The sequence below is a fragment of the Chironomus tepperi genome, unplaced genomic scaffold, assembly GCF_022539635.2.
Source record: "Chironomus tepperi strain 1889 unplaced genomic scaffold, CSIRO-AGI_Ctep_v1 contig_461, whole genome shotgun sequence".
In the NCBI taxonomy this organism is placed as follows: Eukaryota; Metazoa; Arthropoda; class Insecta; order Diptera; family Chironomidae; genus Chironomus; species Chironomus tepperi.
In genome coordinates this window covers 249,589-269,088 of record NW_027226583.1, presented here as the reverse complement: position 1 = coordinate 269,088, position 19,500 = coordinate 249,589, and the positions used below count along the sequence as shown (strand labels likewise).

General features: G+C 33.3%; 1 protein-coding gene across 1 annotated transcript; it reads right to left on the bottom strand.

Moving 5' to 3' along the window:
* Positions 1 to 11,863: 11,863 nt before the first annotated feature.
* LOC139099116 (anti-sigma-I factor RsgI-like) lies at positions 11,864 to 12,563 on the bottom strand. Its single transcript, XM_070651514.1, has 2 exons — positions 12,449 to 12,563; positions 11,864 to 12,209 (listed from the first exon to the last, which is right to left on the bottom strand). Exons 1-2 carry the CDS (start codon positions 12,507 to 12,509, stop codon positions 11,971 to 11,973), a joined length of 300 nt encoding a protein of 99 aa, XP_070507615.1. The 5' UTR covers positions 12,510 to 12,563; the 3' UTR covers positions 11,864 to 11,970.
* Between the last annotated feature and the right edge of the window lie 6,937 nt (positions 12,564 to 19,500).

Sequence of the window (19,500 nt, the reverse complement as noted above, 5' to 3'; positions counted from 1 at the left end):
TTATTCATTTTGGGTTGTTGGGTAGTCAAATGCGTGAAAATGTGCTTGTTATGTAGCTTGGAGCATGAGATTGTAGATGATTGAGAATATTTTTTTATGGATGTTATGATGAAAATGAAAGCAATTGGAAAGGCTTTTGATCATTTTTGTGCTTGAATTTGCTTGTAATTTGATTAGGATTTGCAATTCTTTTTTTATACAGCTGTGATGTGAAATTGATTATTTTTTGGCAATTTTTACAATAAAATGTGTTACAATGTATTGAGCTAGAAACGATGGCAAAAGCATTCATATGGAATTAAGGGTTTTTGAGATTGACATCAAATTTTCCGAGATATGTCGAGATTGAGACTTCGAAGAATTGACTTTTAGACTCAGTCTCAGTGTCAGTCTCAGGCTCAGGCTCAAGCTCAAGCTCAAGCTCAGGTTCAGGCTCAGGCTCAGTCTCAGGCTCAGGCTCAGGCTCAGGCTCAGGCTCAGGCTCAGGCTCAGGCTCAGGCTCAGGCTCAGGCTCAGGCTCAGGCTCAGGCTCAGGCTCAGGCTCAGGCTCAGGCTCAGGCTCAGGCTCAGGCTCAGGCTCAGGCTCAGGCTCAGGCTCAGGCTCAGGCTCAGTTTTGGACTTCGTCTCAATTTTGGTCTTGGTAGGTTTTCGATTTCGGTCTTGTTCTCGAATATTCATATATACCAAGACGTTGAATTTGACGAAATTTGAATTTTTGGTGCTGAATCTTGAGCCAAATGCATTAAAATTGCATCTGGAATTCGGTAAATTTTGTCATTAAATTCAATTTAGTCACAACTACTAGAAACTGTCATTTAAATCAAATATTAATAAGTATTCGTGGGAGCTACATGTGAACTACATGGGAGCCACACGTCAGCTACATGACAGTCACACAACACCCACATAACAGCAAACGACGACTTCATAGCAGCCACATCACATCCAAGTGGTAATTTTTATGACATTCAACACGAAAATTGGCACTAGGAAGCCATATGCTAGCCTTTTGACAGACATGAATAATTTATGCCTGTCAGGAGGTATGCAAAATCCATAAAAAGCTCAAACATCACAGTCTAGACTCAAAATAAATCAAACTTCAACAGAAATCCTTCATATCTAGGACAAATGCGCAATAGCTACCAAACATCCCAATCCATTCAACCTTCCTACACAGAATATAAACATTTTCCTCTCCCAAAACATGCTGAAACAGACAATTTTTAGCTCCTCAGGAAACAATTTAATTTATGAAATGTTGAGCAATATATTTTGTATGTAGATAAAGACGATAATAATGGGTGGGATTCGAAGGATGTTACTCAATAAAAATGACATTTGAACATCTCTGCTGTACGTCATATGGAATATTTTTTTTTTGGGAAATTGTTGAGCTATTTGCAAATATCTTGATCGATGATGCTGCAATGAATCGCAAATATTTTATTCATTTTTAGAGAGACATTGTGGGATTTGCGATTGGAAATCTATTGGCATATTTATGGTAAAAATTGTAAATTTTGCCGCTGCTGTCCCAAAGGGCAATAATTTATGATAATTTCGAGATTATGTTTATTTATTGTTTGAAAATTGATAGTTTATTCAATTAATTATCATTATTGATGAGATTTCATTTGAATTTTAAATTTATACAGGTAGATATTTATCGATTCTCAAAGCATATTTAAGGTTTTATTTTGTGAATAAATTCACAAGTTTTTTTGATTAGATTTTGAAGTTTTATAAGATTTCAGAGATGAAGCACAAGTTAAAGTTGATTGGATATTAATTTTCAACCCCACTCAAGCTTCACAAAAAATTTATGAGAAAGTTCTTTATCATAAGATTCTGATCCGAAAACTTTAAGTTCTTCTATTTTGTCTGAATATGTTTTGTCAGAGTTGGTAAGTTGGTTTATGCTGCAGAAAAAAATACCGAAATTGGATCATTGGGAGATCATTAAGACACCAAAAGCTACGCTAGGATGATTCATGGTTAATATTTGCTTAAGTTGAGGATCCACCAGTCCTTAGAACTCAATTGGCCTACAGTTTATATTGGGAACAATAGCTACTTTTTTGATGACAATATCCCGAGAATAACTTGAAAAATGTCTTTATATTAACTCGACATTAAGGTATTTCATTTCATAAGTAGATTACTGACATTTTCTCCGAAATGTAGCGTAAATTTGTCATTCTATATAATAAGAGATTCGACTTTTTGTCTAGTTAATAACCAGATATTATGTCGAGTTGTCCACTCGGATGATGTCTGTAGTCTACAAAGGAAGTCTGTACGCTTCATTTTTAACTGATTATGATTTCTCCTGCCGAGTTTGGAACCTATTATTGCACAGATCGTTGTTGCAATAATTGGGTACCAAAGCACTAACCCATTCCACCATCGAGCTATTTCTCTTATAACCATGATTACTAACTATTAGGTCTTTCAAAAACAATAGACGGCTAATGCTGTTGACAATCAACTTCAGGACAAGCATTTAACCAACATTAAACCATAAACTACAGCTCGAAGTCTATTCGGATTTTGTATGGAGTCGACTCGACTAAAGTTGACTTTTTCATTCAAAATCTGACTCGACTTCAAGCTCTACCATAAACTAAGCCACGATATTAAGGTTCAAATTATCGATAATCTCAATCAGATTCTTGATCCTTCAAACTGTGTTAATCTTATGTCTTCATCTTAATCTCACCAGATTTTCAAAAACACAAGTCTAAACTCTGTATATCCAACAATAAAGAAGACTTCAAAACTTCCTCTCATACCGTAAGTTAATAATAATAATAAATATGTTGAAGAATATTTTCTCGAACAATAAGCTTGCAAAAAGAGATATATGATGACTCCGCACATTGAATAACGTTGAGAATTTCAATATATCAATTTTTTTTTGCATAGCATATCCATGTGCATTATGCAGTAAAAAATATGGTATGCAACATAATGTATGTACATAATCCATCAATCATAAGTAGATTATAGATTGTATTAATTTTTCGTTTCTCTTCTTTTCATGAATACTAAAAGGATTGGCAACAATGTTGGCTGTTGGCAATGTCGATTGGCTTTATGTGAATTAAACAAACGTGAATTACTTTATGGTAGTATTAACATTTTTTTTGTTTATTTGTTTGTTTTGTTTTACTTGAGAAAGTAATAAGACTGAATAATTTAATTTGAGTTATTTAAGACTTTATTCACAATGTAATAAATAGTAATAAGCAGTAATAAGATTAGAATGAGAGGTTGTGTATTAAGTTTGATTAGATTTTACTGTGTGATGCTTGAATGGAGATGGTTTCATTGGAATTGGCTAGGGCATAGTCATTAGTGAGTCAATTTATTTTATATATTTGTTTTTAGAACTTACTATTGACTGGATAGAGGTTATGATGATGATAATGATGTCTTTTTACTCCACTATGAAATGCAGGGCTAGGAATGCGAATATTAGGGCCCAAAACTCATGGAGAGAAGCTGTTAATAGAGTCAATAGAGTCAGCTTTAAGAGACGTTTAAGAGTGGTCATGGGTCAGAGTTGATCTGTAAAACCAGTGAAATACGTAAATAAGTAACCAGCTAAAGCTACAAGCTCGATTGGCTATTTGTCCTTCTGTGCCCTTTTTTACGAATACCAATTGTCAAGAAGCGCTAGATCTACCCGTTGGATAACAGAAATCAACTTGTTGCAATAAATCTGCAGGTTTTTTTTATAAGTGTGCGATCAATCCAATCCCACTTGCCTATATCCAACCTATATAAGTGCCTTTGGACTCTTGTCTCATCAAATCATAAACTGATTAAGGACTATGAGTCACTTTAAACCTTATTACTAGTATTAATCTCTTTGAAATGCTAGGTCAACTTGATGTGTCTCAAACCTAGCATCTTATGGTCGGCCTCATAAGTATTAGATGCTATATTGCTTGTCCAGTCATTCTAAATGTGGTAAACGCCTAATTCATGTGGCTCTAGCCGTTCCTAGTTTGACTTCACCATGTACCAACATCACTCTTTCGCGACAAAAGCTGTCAATCCAAGCCACATAGTAGGGCAGAGTCAAACAAGGCAACTACAAGGTGCGGTGGACTAGCAAGACGCTGAGAGAACCAGACCATGGATCACAATTGATCTGCATGGACAGCGAAGTAATTAAGTTAGTAAGTAAGTATAGCACTAGTCCACAATATCAACCAATCAACTCCAACTTCCACATTCAAACTTTTGCAACAAAACATCATAAAACGCTTAAAATTCCCCAAATATGACTAAATTCAGCAAAATAGTAAAGCCAATTAGCATGTGCCATTCCAATCAGCTAGTCACACAGGCTTGTCATCATTTCCTGACAACTAGTGACACATTTAAAATTTAACACTAAAAATTCATAGCTATAAAATTTCAAGTTTATCAAGAAAATTGCCATGACATTCCATAGGAATTTTGCACGATACTCAGAAAGTTATAAACTTAAACTCAATTTTACAGTAGTTTTTATTACCAATTTATTGCATGAATAATGGAAGTAAAAAAATGCCATCACTGTGAAAGTTTTTATCATTAGTTAAGAACTCCTCTATCATCATTAAATGCAATAAAGTTTGACATTATAAAGGTATTTTTGTTTGAGAATTGTCATTTTATTTAAAATCCAATTTATCAGCTTATGTCTCATAATTTACGTCTATACTCCTTTCATCCATATTAAATTTATTCCTACTTTCATTTTCCCATTCTTGTCGATTCCGTAAAATTATTTATTTATTTAAATCCCTTAAAATTTATAACCCTGATTGTCCATTTATATTGAAAATATCATCATCATCATCATCATCTTGTGTGTCTGTCTTCTATAGGAAATTGTTGTATAGAAATGGAATGGCATAAAGACTGAAAAGAATGATTTCTTGCCTGAATCGAATAAACAATAAAAAAAAGAGTTCTTTTTTCTGATGAATTGGCATTTTTTTTTAAGAAGTTCAATGTGGCAGTCAGTTTGGGATGTATGTTGGGTTGTAGACATGACTGAGTATGTAAAGGGTCGGTTTTTTCATTTGATAGTTGCATAAACTGCATTTTATTGAATACATACTGTCCGGAATTATTCACATTTTATTACAATTCATATTAGTGACGTGATTACTTCAGGTCCGTTCTGACAATATTCCTAATGAAAGGCACCCTTGTAGCTCTCTTTCCTTTTTCTCAAGCTGCACTTTGAATTCCTGATCCGTACCTTAGTTCAACGTTGCCCACAGACCCAATCATGACATGATTTCATACGTTAAGCAATCAAAGTATCTAAACTGCTAAAAATTGATAAATTTGGATATGGCTGGATTTGAACTCACGATTTTTGTATTACCATACCAAATTTGAGCCAAGGACCTTACCTGATTGACCAGCAAGTCACTAAATAGCTTTTTACTTATTACATTATATATTTAGGTAAGGTATAGGAGTAGAGACCATTTTGCGGTGGAAAACGTCAATCCAAGTTACAATAGTGTGACGGAGATGAACGAGGTTCTGGGTAGTACAGGGTGTTTTGAACTATCAAGCCACCATCCTTCAATTCAAGCTAATAGAACCAAAGAGAGCCAATTTATTTAGTATGCAAGTACGAAAGTAATGGTCAAAACTCGTATAATAGACACAGAATCAGATTATTCAAACCTACATTAACATGCAAAGAACTTGCTCTGTTGAGCTTGTTCAGCTTAAGTATACCAGATGAGCATGATCGTGACGGTTGCTCTCAGCTTACTCTGCTCTTAAAACTAGATCTTAGTCTTCTAGGACTAGATGCTTGCAAGTGGTTCGGATCCCACTATAAACTTTAGGTCTAAAGGTTGTGGTAAAACAGATTTAAATCGCAGTGCCTCCAGCTTATAAGGCTGAGCCCTTCAAGCATTATATATAGATTCTTGTCCAATCCTAACCCAAAAAAATGCGCCACTACCAAAACCCAACACAAAATTCATCTCCCATCGATATTTTGACTATCCTCGATACACATTTTTAAAGAACAAGAAGAGACATGCATTCTGATTACCAAATAGGTGAATTCATTTTTATTCCTTTATTCTCATCCACAATTCATATACAATTTTTTTGAAAATCAAATTATATTACAATCACGTTTTGTTCAGCTTTCAAATCATCTGACAGACGTAAATCTTTGGGGAGATGAGCGAGATGATCGAAGAAAGGAACAAAGCAGAGACATTCATAAGAAATTGAATAATTTAAAAACTGAAAATGTTGTGCATAAATTACATTAGAGATTCAGCAATAAAAAACATGAGAAGAAATCTGAATTATATAATGTATGGATGAATAGCATGAGGGGAATGTTAAGCATCATATGTCACTCACATTACATCGTTACTAACGACTTTTTTGTTACGCAAAATTCAAGCATTGCATCAAAAAAAAATTAAATTCAATCAAATTTGATGATTTTAATCTATTCAGCATTTTAAGTATTAAATGTGCAATTTTACTTCCATTGTCTAGTGAAAATTGTCGTTAAAGATAAAGAGTGTCATTATCGGAGGTGATATATTCAAGCATCGGATATAATTGAATAAAATAAAGTTTCAAATACTCTTCAGAATTATAAAAATAGCAATCAGCTTTACATTACAGTATTTTTTTGCTGAAAATGTCACTTTCATTTTACGCTTACTTTATTTCACTTCTCTGCTCGTCTTTCTTTACTTCACTTTACTTTTCTCCGTTTTAAATTGTTGTATTATATTGTTAGTGCATAAAATAAGACGATGAGAATGGCAATTTTATAGCAGAAAGGAAAAGTTTTTGTGATGGATTTGGTTGGTTGGATGGTATGGCGCATTTTTAATGGGTTGGTGAGTTTTGTTGGGTCTTTTGGTACAACATATTGCTAATCGCAGTTCCTCAGTTCATAAGTCTGGATCCTTCTAGCATTATATATTTTGGAACCTGTAGATATTTAATTACTTCGCTGATTTACAGATCAATTGCTATCTATCGTTGACATACGTCTGTCAAATGTTCTGAACTTTACTATAATCTCTGAATTGTGGGTGGATAATGCACACTTGATGCATCTAACGTCTTAAATACCTTATGCATAATGTTTTTACCAAAATATTGAAAACAACTGAGTTAATTACAGTTTTAGAGTTCATCAATATGAATTGGAATATCATAAAAACTTAACTGAAGTTCATTAAGTTTCTATTCATTCTCAAGAGACTATTCATTCATATTGTCCTACAGTTGGGAGTGTTCTGAACTGTGTGGCAATTAACAACCCTTAATTTTATTGCACACCTCTATTAAATCACTCAAAATGTTCAATAAAAATTTAAAGATTCAATAGAGTTAAATTCAATAAGAAATTGAAGTCAACTCCAATTTTATGTGGAGTCAAGTCGACTTTTTCATATTAAATCTGAGTCCGAGGAGGCTGAATCTCCGTCAGGGCAACTTTATGTCTTATTCCATCGATCCACTCTTACCGATATGGCGCCCAGCGGTGTTTTAGTGAGCACGATGTGCTGTCTTGGTTGTAAAATTCGACTTTTGACAATTTCTTACAAAATACACTCCTTGTCTCCAGTTCCAACTAAAAAACTACTCAAAAAATTTCCCAATTTTACCTTAATCTATTTCCTCATAACAAGATTTCATCAGCAATTTGTAAGTATTTCCAGATAATCAACACACTTCACATTTTACAATTCAAACTTATCCAGAATAATCTAACTCTTCAATGTAGACCAAATATGGATTGATATAGCTTTCAAGTTATTATTTTTAAGTCAATGTTATCACAAACACGTGAATAATTCATCGAATATTTGAAGTGGATGGAATCATCGGTCTATAATTTTTCCTCGAAACAGAGGCTTGATGAAATCATTGATTGATCTTTGGATTCTAAAGTTGACAGGTGGTAAAGGGCTTACATTTTTTTTTTTTTGTTTGGAATACTGTGATTGATTCTAGAGTAAAGCTTGAAGTTGACTAGAACCCTAACAGACAAAGAGACCGTAGTGGTATTTCTGTACTATGAAAGCATGTTCGTTGCTTGTTTGTGTCAAAATGTCATCTCGACTTCGAGCTCGGCTTTTGAGTATACATTAGCAATTGTCTTTAAATCGATTGTTTTTAAAACACTCACAATACTCTATTTTGAAGGCAACTCCACTGGAATCCGGACCTCGACGAAGGTACTTTTTTGAATTTTTGCATTCCGGACTCCCAAATTCATGGGAGACGGTGTGACTTTTAAATGCAGCCCTGTGTTTTCTGAGAAGGATTCCAGAGATATGTAAAGATACACTTATGAATGAATATCCGCAAGGTACACTCGTTAGACCCTTACAGACAATGAGCATGGTCATGAGTTTGCTAGGGAATAAGTCAGTTTAAGTGAGATTTCGAGTATCTTAGAATAAATCATACAAATTACAATACTGTGCCAACTTAGTGAAATAACATACAAAACCACCTTAGTCATGCCTTAGTCACCCAGTCCGTCATATTTAAACACGAATCCCCAATCCACATTCATTTAATTCCATTTAAATAGCAAGCAAATTGAAACATCATATTTAATATGTATACTTCAGTTCCACTGTTCACTATCATCATCATTATTACATTCAATTCTCATAAACAAAACAGTAAACTACACAAAAAAAATAGTTAATCTACATCCATTTATTATGATAATACCAGCAGCACTCGAGTTGATTAAACTTTCAATAAAATGTTTATGACTCAAATGAGTGTTTTGGACTTAATTTGTTTTCATTTTTATATTTCTGTGAGACTTAACACGATAAGAAGTCACCGTAAATCCATTAACTGATAATTTTGAAGTTTTTTTTGACGTGAATTATGAGTGACTAAGTAAATTGAGGAGATTCCAATGGAATTACTCGTTTTTTGTTGCTACGCCTCTTTTTAATTTGAAATTTAATACAAAACAGCATAAAATTTATTTGTTTTAATATCAATAGCCATAAATAATTGGCAAAAAAGACAGAACTGCCATGCCAGGGAGAAGTAAGACAATAACTTTCACATCTTATTTATTTATGAGCATTGAATGGTTAGCTAGAGACTACTATGTGGCAATATATATCACTTGGGTGCTATAATTTATACTCATGTGCTGCTTCTCTTTTTTTTGTGTGTGGATTTTTTTAGCAAATAGTTTTTTAAATGAAATGTATCGAAGTTGAAAATTTGATATCTTTTGTGTTGCTACCGTTACTGTTGCTGCTGCTGTTGCTAACTTTTTGTGATTAATTCTTATTTATTAACATCCAATGCTTCTTTTTTTTGTGTAACTTTATTTTTTTTTGGGTGAAAAGGAAGTAATATAAGAATTAATAATAATGCGAAATAAATTATAATTTTTTGTTTTGTTTGTTAATGCTGGTTGGGAACAGGGTTGATGAAATTGGATATTTTATGGAAGATTTCATGGTAACAATTGAGATTAATTTTTGGGAGATAATTTATTTCATTCAAGGTGATATTTGGTAGATTTGCAATTAATAAGAGCAGGCATTAAAAAATTTTAGGGGTTTAAAATGATTAGACATGGCCAGAACAGGGTAAATGGAGGTATTTGCAACCAAACAAAATGGAGATAATCCTAAAATTTTCAACGTATGTTTAGGAATCTCGATAAAGACTCTCTGAATCGAGATAGCCCAAATTTTACTGAATTTTGAGAATATGTCATGAATAAATCAAGACAAGACGTTGAAAAGAAGTTGATTCAGCTTCTCTTATATGAAAAAATCCAAAATTCCCAAAATATTCCAAAATACTCTCAGCACTTCCTGACATTCTAACCATAAACTGCAAAGTTATCTCTAAAAATTTCAAAATCACGTCAGGAAGTGCTTGTTCTAATTTTTTAAATGGAAACTCTTCTTTTTTCCGCTCAAGTTTTCAAGCTCCAAAATTAATGATTAGTTTCTACAACTCGTGAAAGACTTTTTTGGTTTTTAAATGCCAAATTAATTATTTTTCAATTTTATTGAACAGAGAAAACAATTACGTGCTCCACATGAAAGCCAGAAGTTATAATAACATCCAACGTTAATTCGAGTGGAGCAGGCTTCATTTAGTCTACTGTAGGTCTAGTAATACTTTTAACATTTTGTGGCATGTTTCCTAAATGTCAAGTTTATTACATAGTCCATCAGATCGATTAAACGTACACTCAGGGTTGTTACAACATATTCTGTTTTACAGAATGTGTACACATATGTCACATATTTCATGTGTGACAGGGAAAAATGTGTGGATATGTGTGGAAATGTGTGGATATGTGTGGATATTCACACATTTTTCACACATATCCACACATTTTTACCTGTGACATATTTTCAAAACACACCAGATTCTGCTTTTAACAACCCTGCGTACACTTTGTCACTCTGGTAATTACTTTCTTACTTACTTAATGGAACCATGCTCAAATGTGGAACCTACAAAAGGCCTTCCATCTGACTATTTTGGTCTTATCACAAAGTTTGTACACATTTTTCCGTTTTTGCATCTAACCTTTACACTCTGGTAATGATTCCTACCAATTCTCGAGAACCGGTTGATGCAATTTGGTGTCACTAGCTATAATAGACACAATTGACAAGCAATAACATGATTACCGAGCGGCAATTATGAAGATGGCTCAGCCACGAAGCAGTTAAGACACAATCAAAGTTCTTTTGTTAATAAAAGTTGTAACGGGTAAACTTGAAGTGTAGCGAGAGACAAGAAGGACGAGAGCTACTAGATTACCTAATGATTGGAATGTGAAAAGAACGAACCTGAAAAGTATCACATAATATGCTAAATAGCCGCCGAAACGAGAGCCTTAATTTATTGGAAACCTTGACTCGAAAAATTGTTAACTTGATCCTACATATCAATGTGTCTTAAAAATACTGTGCACCAAAAAAAAATTCAACTGTATCAATTTCATTTGTAAATCAAATACCTTTATGGTAAAATAAACATTATTACTATTACTATTACTATTATACTGCACTATTTAACTACCTAAAGCATAGTTCCCAACACTGCTCAAAAATAAATAAATCCATCCAAAAGAATAATCAGCATTAAGAAAAACATAAAAATTATATTTAAAAAGACGTAAAAAAAAAATTGACAATAAAAACAGATGTTAAAAGATAAATTCTCTGTACATAAAACAATTTCTTTCTCATTTTGTTCATTCTTCACAGTCGACGGCTTTTAAACTTCTTCTTCTTTTTCGGGATATTTATTTATTTTTTTTTTGCAACAAATAGAGAGTTTCATGGTGAATTATTGTTATAATTCTGTTTACTCTCTTTGTTTCGGTATCGTCTTTCTTGCTGACTAGAAAAGTGCTTGCTTGCTTGCTTCTTCTTTTGTACAGAAACAATAGAGATTTTTTTTTAAGGAATGAGCTGCAATGTGCAAAAGATATTATTCATTGTGCTCATGTTGAGCTAGATTTATTGAAAAATTGAGAAACAATTTTTTATGGCAAATTATTTTCTTTTTTGAAAGGTTTAAAACTTCTTTTTTTTTTTTTGTTGCAAATTGATGGTTTGGGAATTGAAAAGATTAAAGTTTTGCAATCCAGCAGGGAAAGATGAATTGAGAGAGTTTTTGGAATTTTTGTTTTTTGTTGGAATTTTCGATTGTTGACAAGATTTTAAAAAATACGACGCAATAGAATTGCAATTATTGTAGCTGTTATTTGATCAATATATCCGAACAGCACATGTCGGCTAATTGATTTAAAATCAAACTTCTCAAAAATACTTTGCAAAATTCCATAAAATTTATTTATCTTAATTCTTTAAAGAATACAAAATTCGCATAATTCAGTCACTAAAATTGCTGACCATTTCCATATCATGTTTGGCTTATGCAGATTCAGCTGCTGCTCCTTCTGATCCCTTACCCTTTCCGTGTTTGCCTTTTTGACTGTGTTCAGATCCCTTTCCATGTTGTCCACTTTGTCCATGTTGACCGCTTTGTCCTTGTTTACCGTTTTGTCCTTGTTTACCGCTTTGACCTTGACCTTGACCATCACTTCCTGAACCTTCTTTCTTTCCGGCATGTTTGCTGTTCTTTTCGCCATTTTTGTTCTTGTTTCCACTTTCTGAGAATTAAAGAAATGTGATTTTTGATAAGAATTGATGGTTTTAACAGAAGATTTTGGTACGGTATGGGGGTATTAGATGTGCCACTACACTGATCCAGTTGCGTGTCAATGGAATATCAAACCAAAGAATATGGCCCCAAAATTCAAGATTTTAGTCGGATTAGTCAAAAAATCGACAAAATTCTTCAATTTTGCTTGGGTTTTCGCCCCGTCTCCGTGATCAAAACCCAACTTACCATCAGCAAGTGCACAGGCAACAACAACTGCAACCAACAATAAAACGACTGCGAATTTCATTTTTAGTTTTTTTTTAGTTTGAATTCTTTAAAGAATGATAAGAATCGATTGATGATGAATTGGTGAAAATTTTGAATTTTTATACCAAAAATTTCCGAAAATAAAACATTTTTTGTGGTCAATTTTGAACAAGATTTTTTGAAAAACACATTTTTTTGGAAATTAAAAAAATTGTAAATGTTTGACTTTCAGGTTGTCCTCTGAATGTACTTCCGATTTTGATTTTTTCTACTTTATCAAGAATGTCTAACATTTTGTGAACATTATTAAATTTTAATTTATGTAAATTTATCAAAAAACACTCAATATCCTTCCAAAAATTTGCAAATCCAAAACTTAAAACATTTACAATTTTTTTTTAATTACCAAAAAATTGTGTTTTTCAAAAAATCTTGTTCAAAATTGATCACAAAAAATGTTTTATTTTTGAAAATTTTAGTATAAAAATTCAAAATTTTCACCAATTCATCATCATTCGATTCTTAACATTCTTTAAAGAATTAAACCTCAAAATATTAAAAATGAAATTCGTAGTCGTTTTATTGTTGGTTGCAGTTGTTGTTGCCTGTGCACTTGCTGATGGTAAGTTGGGTTTTGATTAAGGGTGTGGGGTGAAAGCTCCAGCAAAATTGAAGAATTTTGTGAATTTTTCAAGAAATCCGACCAAAATCTTAGAAGATTTTGAACTTTGTGGACATATTCTTTGGTATTGATATGCCATAGTCACTCCACTGGATCAGTGTAGTGACACTGTAAACTTGTACCATACCGTACCAGAACCTTCTGTTTAAGTCTGTCAATTCTTATCAAAAATTGCATTTCTTTAATTCTCAGAAAGTGGAAACAAGAACAAAAATGGCGAAAAGAACAGCAAACATGCCGGAAAGAAAGAAGGATCAGGAAGTGATGGTCAAGGTCAAGGTCAAAGCGGCAAACAAGGACAAAACGGACAAAGCAACATGGACAAAGTGGACAACATGGAAAGGGATCTGAACACAGTCAAAAAGGCAAACATGGAAAGGGTAAGGGATCAGAAGGAGCAGCAGCTGAATCTGCATAAGTCGAAGATGATATGGAAATGGTCAGGAAATTACGTGACTGAATTATGCGAATTTTGTATTCTTTAAAGAATTAAGATAAATAAATTTTATGGAATTTTGCAAAGTATTTTGTTATAGTTTGGATTTTAAATTAATTAAGTGACTTTGTGCTGTTTGGATAGATTGATCGAAGAACAGCTCAGAATTTCTTCTTGGCTGTGGTGCACCAGGGTTCTTTGTCGCGTAGAGTGAGCGTCTAAAGCCAGTTCTATTCTCCAATAACTCAAGCAATAAAGTTGTTCATTTTGAGGTTCCCTTCAGCCTCTCCTACCCAAGTACCTCCTACCTATTCCAAAAAACTCACCAACTGCAATCATGCAACAAAATTAGATAACAAACTATAATGCTTCCTATTTTTTGTCTACCACAACACAAAAAAAAAACCCATTCAAAAAACTCAACAAAGCTGAAAAATATGCAGTCTGGTCAAAAGATATCACAAACAGTATTATTGCAACATCATTTCCAGCAGTCCATGTACTCAACAAAGCAGAATTATATTCTTTTTGTGAAAAAAATAAAAAAAAATTCGAGACGAAGTCGTAAGTAGCAGCAGCTAACAAAAATTAAATGTCCGATTCGGTCGGTTCTTTTCATGGTTTATAAAAAAGACTGTTACAAGAGAACAGAACTGATGTTTTTTTTGTTGTTGTTGGTGGAACAATCATGTAATGTATTTTATGTATCTCGTGTGTCTTCCCCATTTTACAATATCTACATGCAACATTACATTTTTAAAATGAATTAAACCTTCTTTTTTGTGTGTGCTGAATTTACTACACTATTTTGCCTGTTAGTGAAATGTACGAGATGGAAGAGACAGACATAGGAACTGCCGACTGAGAATAACATAAAAGTGATTAAATTAAATGAATCACAATGCAGTGATTGTTCTATTATTGTACATATATATATATTCTCCGGGGGCTATAATGTTACAATGGAAAGTTATGTAGTGCGACTACATGCGTATATCCAATATATGAAAAAAATAACTGACAATTGCAGTCATTGTGTAGCATCGGGGAAGCAATCAATTTAGTTTTACTTTAAAGTACATTAATAAAAATGATATATATTTTTTAATGTCCATACGGGCATCTATCAAAATCATTGCAGTTGACATTTATATCAATTTTCATTATATTCACATCATTTTTATTCTGTATATGCTTACTCATTTCAATTGCATTATCAATTAAGTGTGAAAATAAGATAGATGGATATAAATAAAATATAAATTCGTTTCAGTTTATGCTGATCATTTCATGCTCTTTTAAGATTAAATACAATGAAATTGTCACAGATGTGATTGTTGTGCTTTTGTTAAAATTGTAAAATTTGTTTGGAGATCAGGGGACGTTTTGTCGTGCATATTCTTACTATAGTTTAGGGTATAGCCTTGCTTTACTGTCTGTATGAGCCTAGATTGAAATTTCATAGTCTGTAGTCTATGTAGTGGAGTGGGACAATGACTAAATGAACTGAGGAAATGCTTTTACTTATATAGCTAGAAAACTGCTAACTATGCAGTTTCTGTTTGTGCTAAGTCACGAAATAACTACTTCCTGTCTGCCTATGTTTACTACAATAGAGATGGCGAGCTCTATATACTGAAGAGCTAAGTTAAGTCGAGTAACTGCCGTAAGTGCTAATGTTCTAGCACAAGAATTACGTGAGCTAGTACAGGCTAGAACTTAAAAGCATAAAAATAACTCGAAAAGAGTACCTGGTAGGCATACGACGTAGAAATTATTGAAAATCCAGCTTCAGACCGACAAATTTCATCGAATATTTATTGAAGCTGACTATTATCGAATTTGACCTCAGAGCTGGATTTGGATCATTTATAAGCCGATATATGCCCTTATTATGCAACGCTTTTAGAGGAGCACGGAGGAGTGTAGGTTCAAAAAATCGATTTTATGGATCACGTAATAAGTGAACGGTCTAAAATTTAAATATTTACTATTATTTTGAGTATCAGGGCTAGGTGTCATGTTTAGACTCTAGCATTTACCTCAATTACCCAAGAGCTCATCAATAACTAGTAGATTTGATCATAAAGATTCAAAATAATCAAATTGGGATCTGAATGTAATTATCAGCTACATAAACTTGACCAGCGGACACAAGCACCCTTGAGCTAGAATATACTCATAATTAGGAGTATATACAAGCACCCAACACCTGCTGATAGAGAACATTCTCAATTTTAATAGAATAAACCACCCTCAAACCCCAATCACACTCAAAATCATTAAATACCATCCATTAAACATCAAATTAAAAACTAAATAATTGCATATATTTTTAATAATTGCCTACAAGAAGTTAACTCTTCCCAGGAAATTCCTTATAAATTTTTCAAAATGCCAAAGCAATTAAATAATTTTTGTTTTTTTTGTCGTCGATGTGAATATCAACGTCTGTTGCTTTTATCTGCGAGTGCGCTTACAAATTTAAACCCATTAAAATTATTTTTTGTTTTCGGTTCCTTTAATTATATGAAATTTTTGCTTTAATTTTACCGCTCATTTAAAAAAAAAATTAAAGTTATTTGTTAGTCGCACGGAATATGTTTTGTGGTTGAAACATGTCGAAGCCATCGATAACGCCATCCGATGAATTAAAAAGTGAATTTTTATAAATTTTTTTGCGCCTGCAAATTTGTTTTAATGAATATTTTTTTACAGAACTGCAAGACAACGTTAGATGGTTCTCATCATTCATTGGAATTGATATTTTTGATCCTCATCCGAAGCCAAATAAGCGTACATTAGTGTCTGGTGTGGTTTCATTGCTATGGCAAGCTCTCGTGTGGTATAGGATAATTAACGATTTACCGAGTTTGAGTATTTTTACTCTTGCATACGTTCATATTTCATTCTTTTCTCAAGTAAGAGGGATAAGTGAATTTTTGTTTTTGTGGTGAATGCAGAGTTGGTGACTTTGGAGATGGTTAGACTCTAATAGGCAAAGAGACTGAGGTACCGGTGGTCTTTTGCAACATAAAATTATGTACTAAAATGTTTTGGACTTAGCAGTAATTATTGTGCATTGATCTGACACTTGCAATTCCAATAGCTTTGTGAGTCAAACAAAACCGAGTTTGTCCACAAAATAACGAACAAATCTGAATAGACTTTCCCGAGGTTGTCCGTGGTGCTTTGACCACTACGTTGCTGCTTTGTTCATCAATGATGTATTTAATTCCCAATATTAGTTTTAGTCAAGCTGTAGGCTATATTAGAGTAATAGGGTCTTATATTCCCTTTTTTGGATGATTATCCCAAATTGAAGCCAATCAAAGTCCTCATAATATCATTTTTAAACATCATAGCCTCAATTTCGCCTCATTTTACTAACCCGGAATAGCACAACCATGGTTTTGGGTCAGAATAGATGGTTGGCCTATGGCAACATCCAAGTCATAGATTAGCCATCGGACTTGGAGCCTAGGTTATTATTCCATCTGACTCTGTTGCTGACTCACAAACCTTGTACAATCGTTTTGAATCTAATTGACATTCCGATTACTGTTCTACGGGCCTAACCAGGGCGTCTCATTCCTTGGAGCCAAATTTCCTAATTTTGTCCATTTCTTCTTTTCAGGCAAGTCATTTCAAGAATTGCATCATCTACAATCTTATGGATTTTCTATGAACGGGTCAAATGAGTTATAATCTCAAACTGTACTCTTGAGCACTAATCAACCTAGCTTACCAACTCTGTACCCATCCAACACCAACTAACTAATCATCTTTCCACAGATTTTAATCAAAAAATTATTCTAAAAATATCCAACAAACATCTCATAAATCATTTCCAGGGTCTCATGAGGACAATAAATCTAGCAATTAATCCACACACAACATCATCACTTCAAGCATTCACCGTCGACTTTTACAAAATCCACGAAAACGATAATGATGTTCGTGTAATTCTTATACAAGCCATAAAGAGAACTAAAAAGCTAGCATATGGAATAATTACATTTGATTGCGTTATATTCAATTCAGGCATTGTGTTGTTAATGGTTTTCATATTTACTGGAGCGTTCGTTATTCTAGTACCAATTTATGTACCATATTTAAATGCAAAAGAGCTTGTTGGATATCTGTTAAATCTTTCACTTCAATTAGCACTTGGTGCTGTTGGATTCTTTACATTTGCTACTTACGATGCAACAATTTTACTATATGGATATCATAGCTTAACAATGGTTCATGTACTCAAATTGAAAATGTACAATTTACAGAATGAAATGGACGTCATTGACAGCAGACAAAGAAAATTCATTGACGATGATAATTTTAATAAAAAATTCATCGAAATTGTTAAATTTCACGATCAAATCAGAAGCTACAATGTTGAATTTTCAAATTTAGTACGAATGCCATTTGGAATTGCAATTGTCGTCAACATAATTGGAATTTTACTGTGCATCAATATGGGATTGAAGCAATCATTATCTTTGGGCATTGGTGCATCACTTGGATTGTTCGTTCAACTACTGTTGCCATTCATTGTTGCAATAATGCAATCATTTCAGGTATAACATTATGTTCAGTGGGTTTTCAGTTGTTGTTGTTGTTATGGATTCTTGGTAGTGGATGTGATGTTGTTTTGTTATTCATTGATTTGGCTTCTGTGTAATTTATTGGTTATTATTTTTTGTGAAAAAGTGACTGTTTTTGATTGATTTGTTGAGAAATATCGCTTATTTTTAACGTTGACCTTTGATCCTTGGCATTGAAGTTGCAGATATAAATGTCAAATCCCACAAGCAAAGAGCATGCTTTCAAGAGTGTGCTGTAGTTGAATATGCTCGTTGAGCGTGTTCTCAGCTTATTCTGCATTTGAACAGTCGCTTGTTGCCTGCTAGGGAATATTCAAAGCTTATTCAAATATATGTTGCTGTAAATTTTGTAATGTCTAGAGTATCCTTGTCGTTTGGACATAAAAATGATTGAGAGATCATTCTCTGATGAGAATCGGACCCCTGTACTCAAAAAAGTCCAGTCTGTTACCTAACCATTCGGCCAAACAGGCCTTATCCTCTCATTGACAGATTTATCTACTTTATATGTCTCGATACCCAGATTCCACTCTGCTCAGAAATCACTTGTGCCTTCAAGCCTTAAAAAAAACTTCTAATTTCTACTTACAGAAAGACTGGATTGATGACGAAGTCATGGCTTTTTCATGGAACAGATTCAGGAAAACATCAAATCAGATGAATTATTATCATTTTTTGCATTTAGTCCACAATCATCAAGGATTAAAGCTACCTATACTTGGAACATTCAATATGCAACTCGTCATGAAGATCTTGGCGATTTCTTACTATATAATAATTATTTATGTGCAGATTTATTTTCTTTGTTAATTTTTGGATTCTCTTAAAATTATTTCCAACATCATTCCAAGTAGACAAACATTTGTTATAAACAGTTGATGGCAAGTTAATGTCCAGTTGATGACTAGTTCTAATGTATTTTTGTCCGTTCGCTTAATCTAATGATCAAATGATCAAAAATCCAATCACAGATTGGCGTGACTTTGACTTGGTGCCGGATTCGGTTTAGATTTTGTCGAGTTCTGTTTATATTCGGTCAGATTTGGTTAAGATTCGACCGAATTCAGTGTAGATTAGGTTTTATGCAAGAGTTGCTCCATCCAAGTGTCAGGTTTTGGATTCATCCGATGGAAATCAACCCGGAAGTCACATGGTGTAGAAATTACCGAAAATTCGGCTCAAGGCCGATTAAACTCTAGCCTGAATCTGGATTTCATTGAAATTGGTCTGGAATAAGTGTCAAGCTTGCCTGGGAGTGGATGGTCGGCCAATTCTATGTCATGTGCTTTTCGGAATTGTCTTCATTGTA

Coding starts and splice junctions, on each gene's coding strand:
- LOC139099116 (XM_070651514.1), bottom strand. CDS start 12,509: ATGAAATTCGCAGTCGTTTTATTGTTGGTTGCAGTTGTTGTTGCCTGT. Junction 12,210..12,448: donor TGCCTGTGCACTTGCTGATG/GTAAGTTGGGTT, acceptor TTTAATTCTCAG/AAAGTGGAAACAAGAACAAA.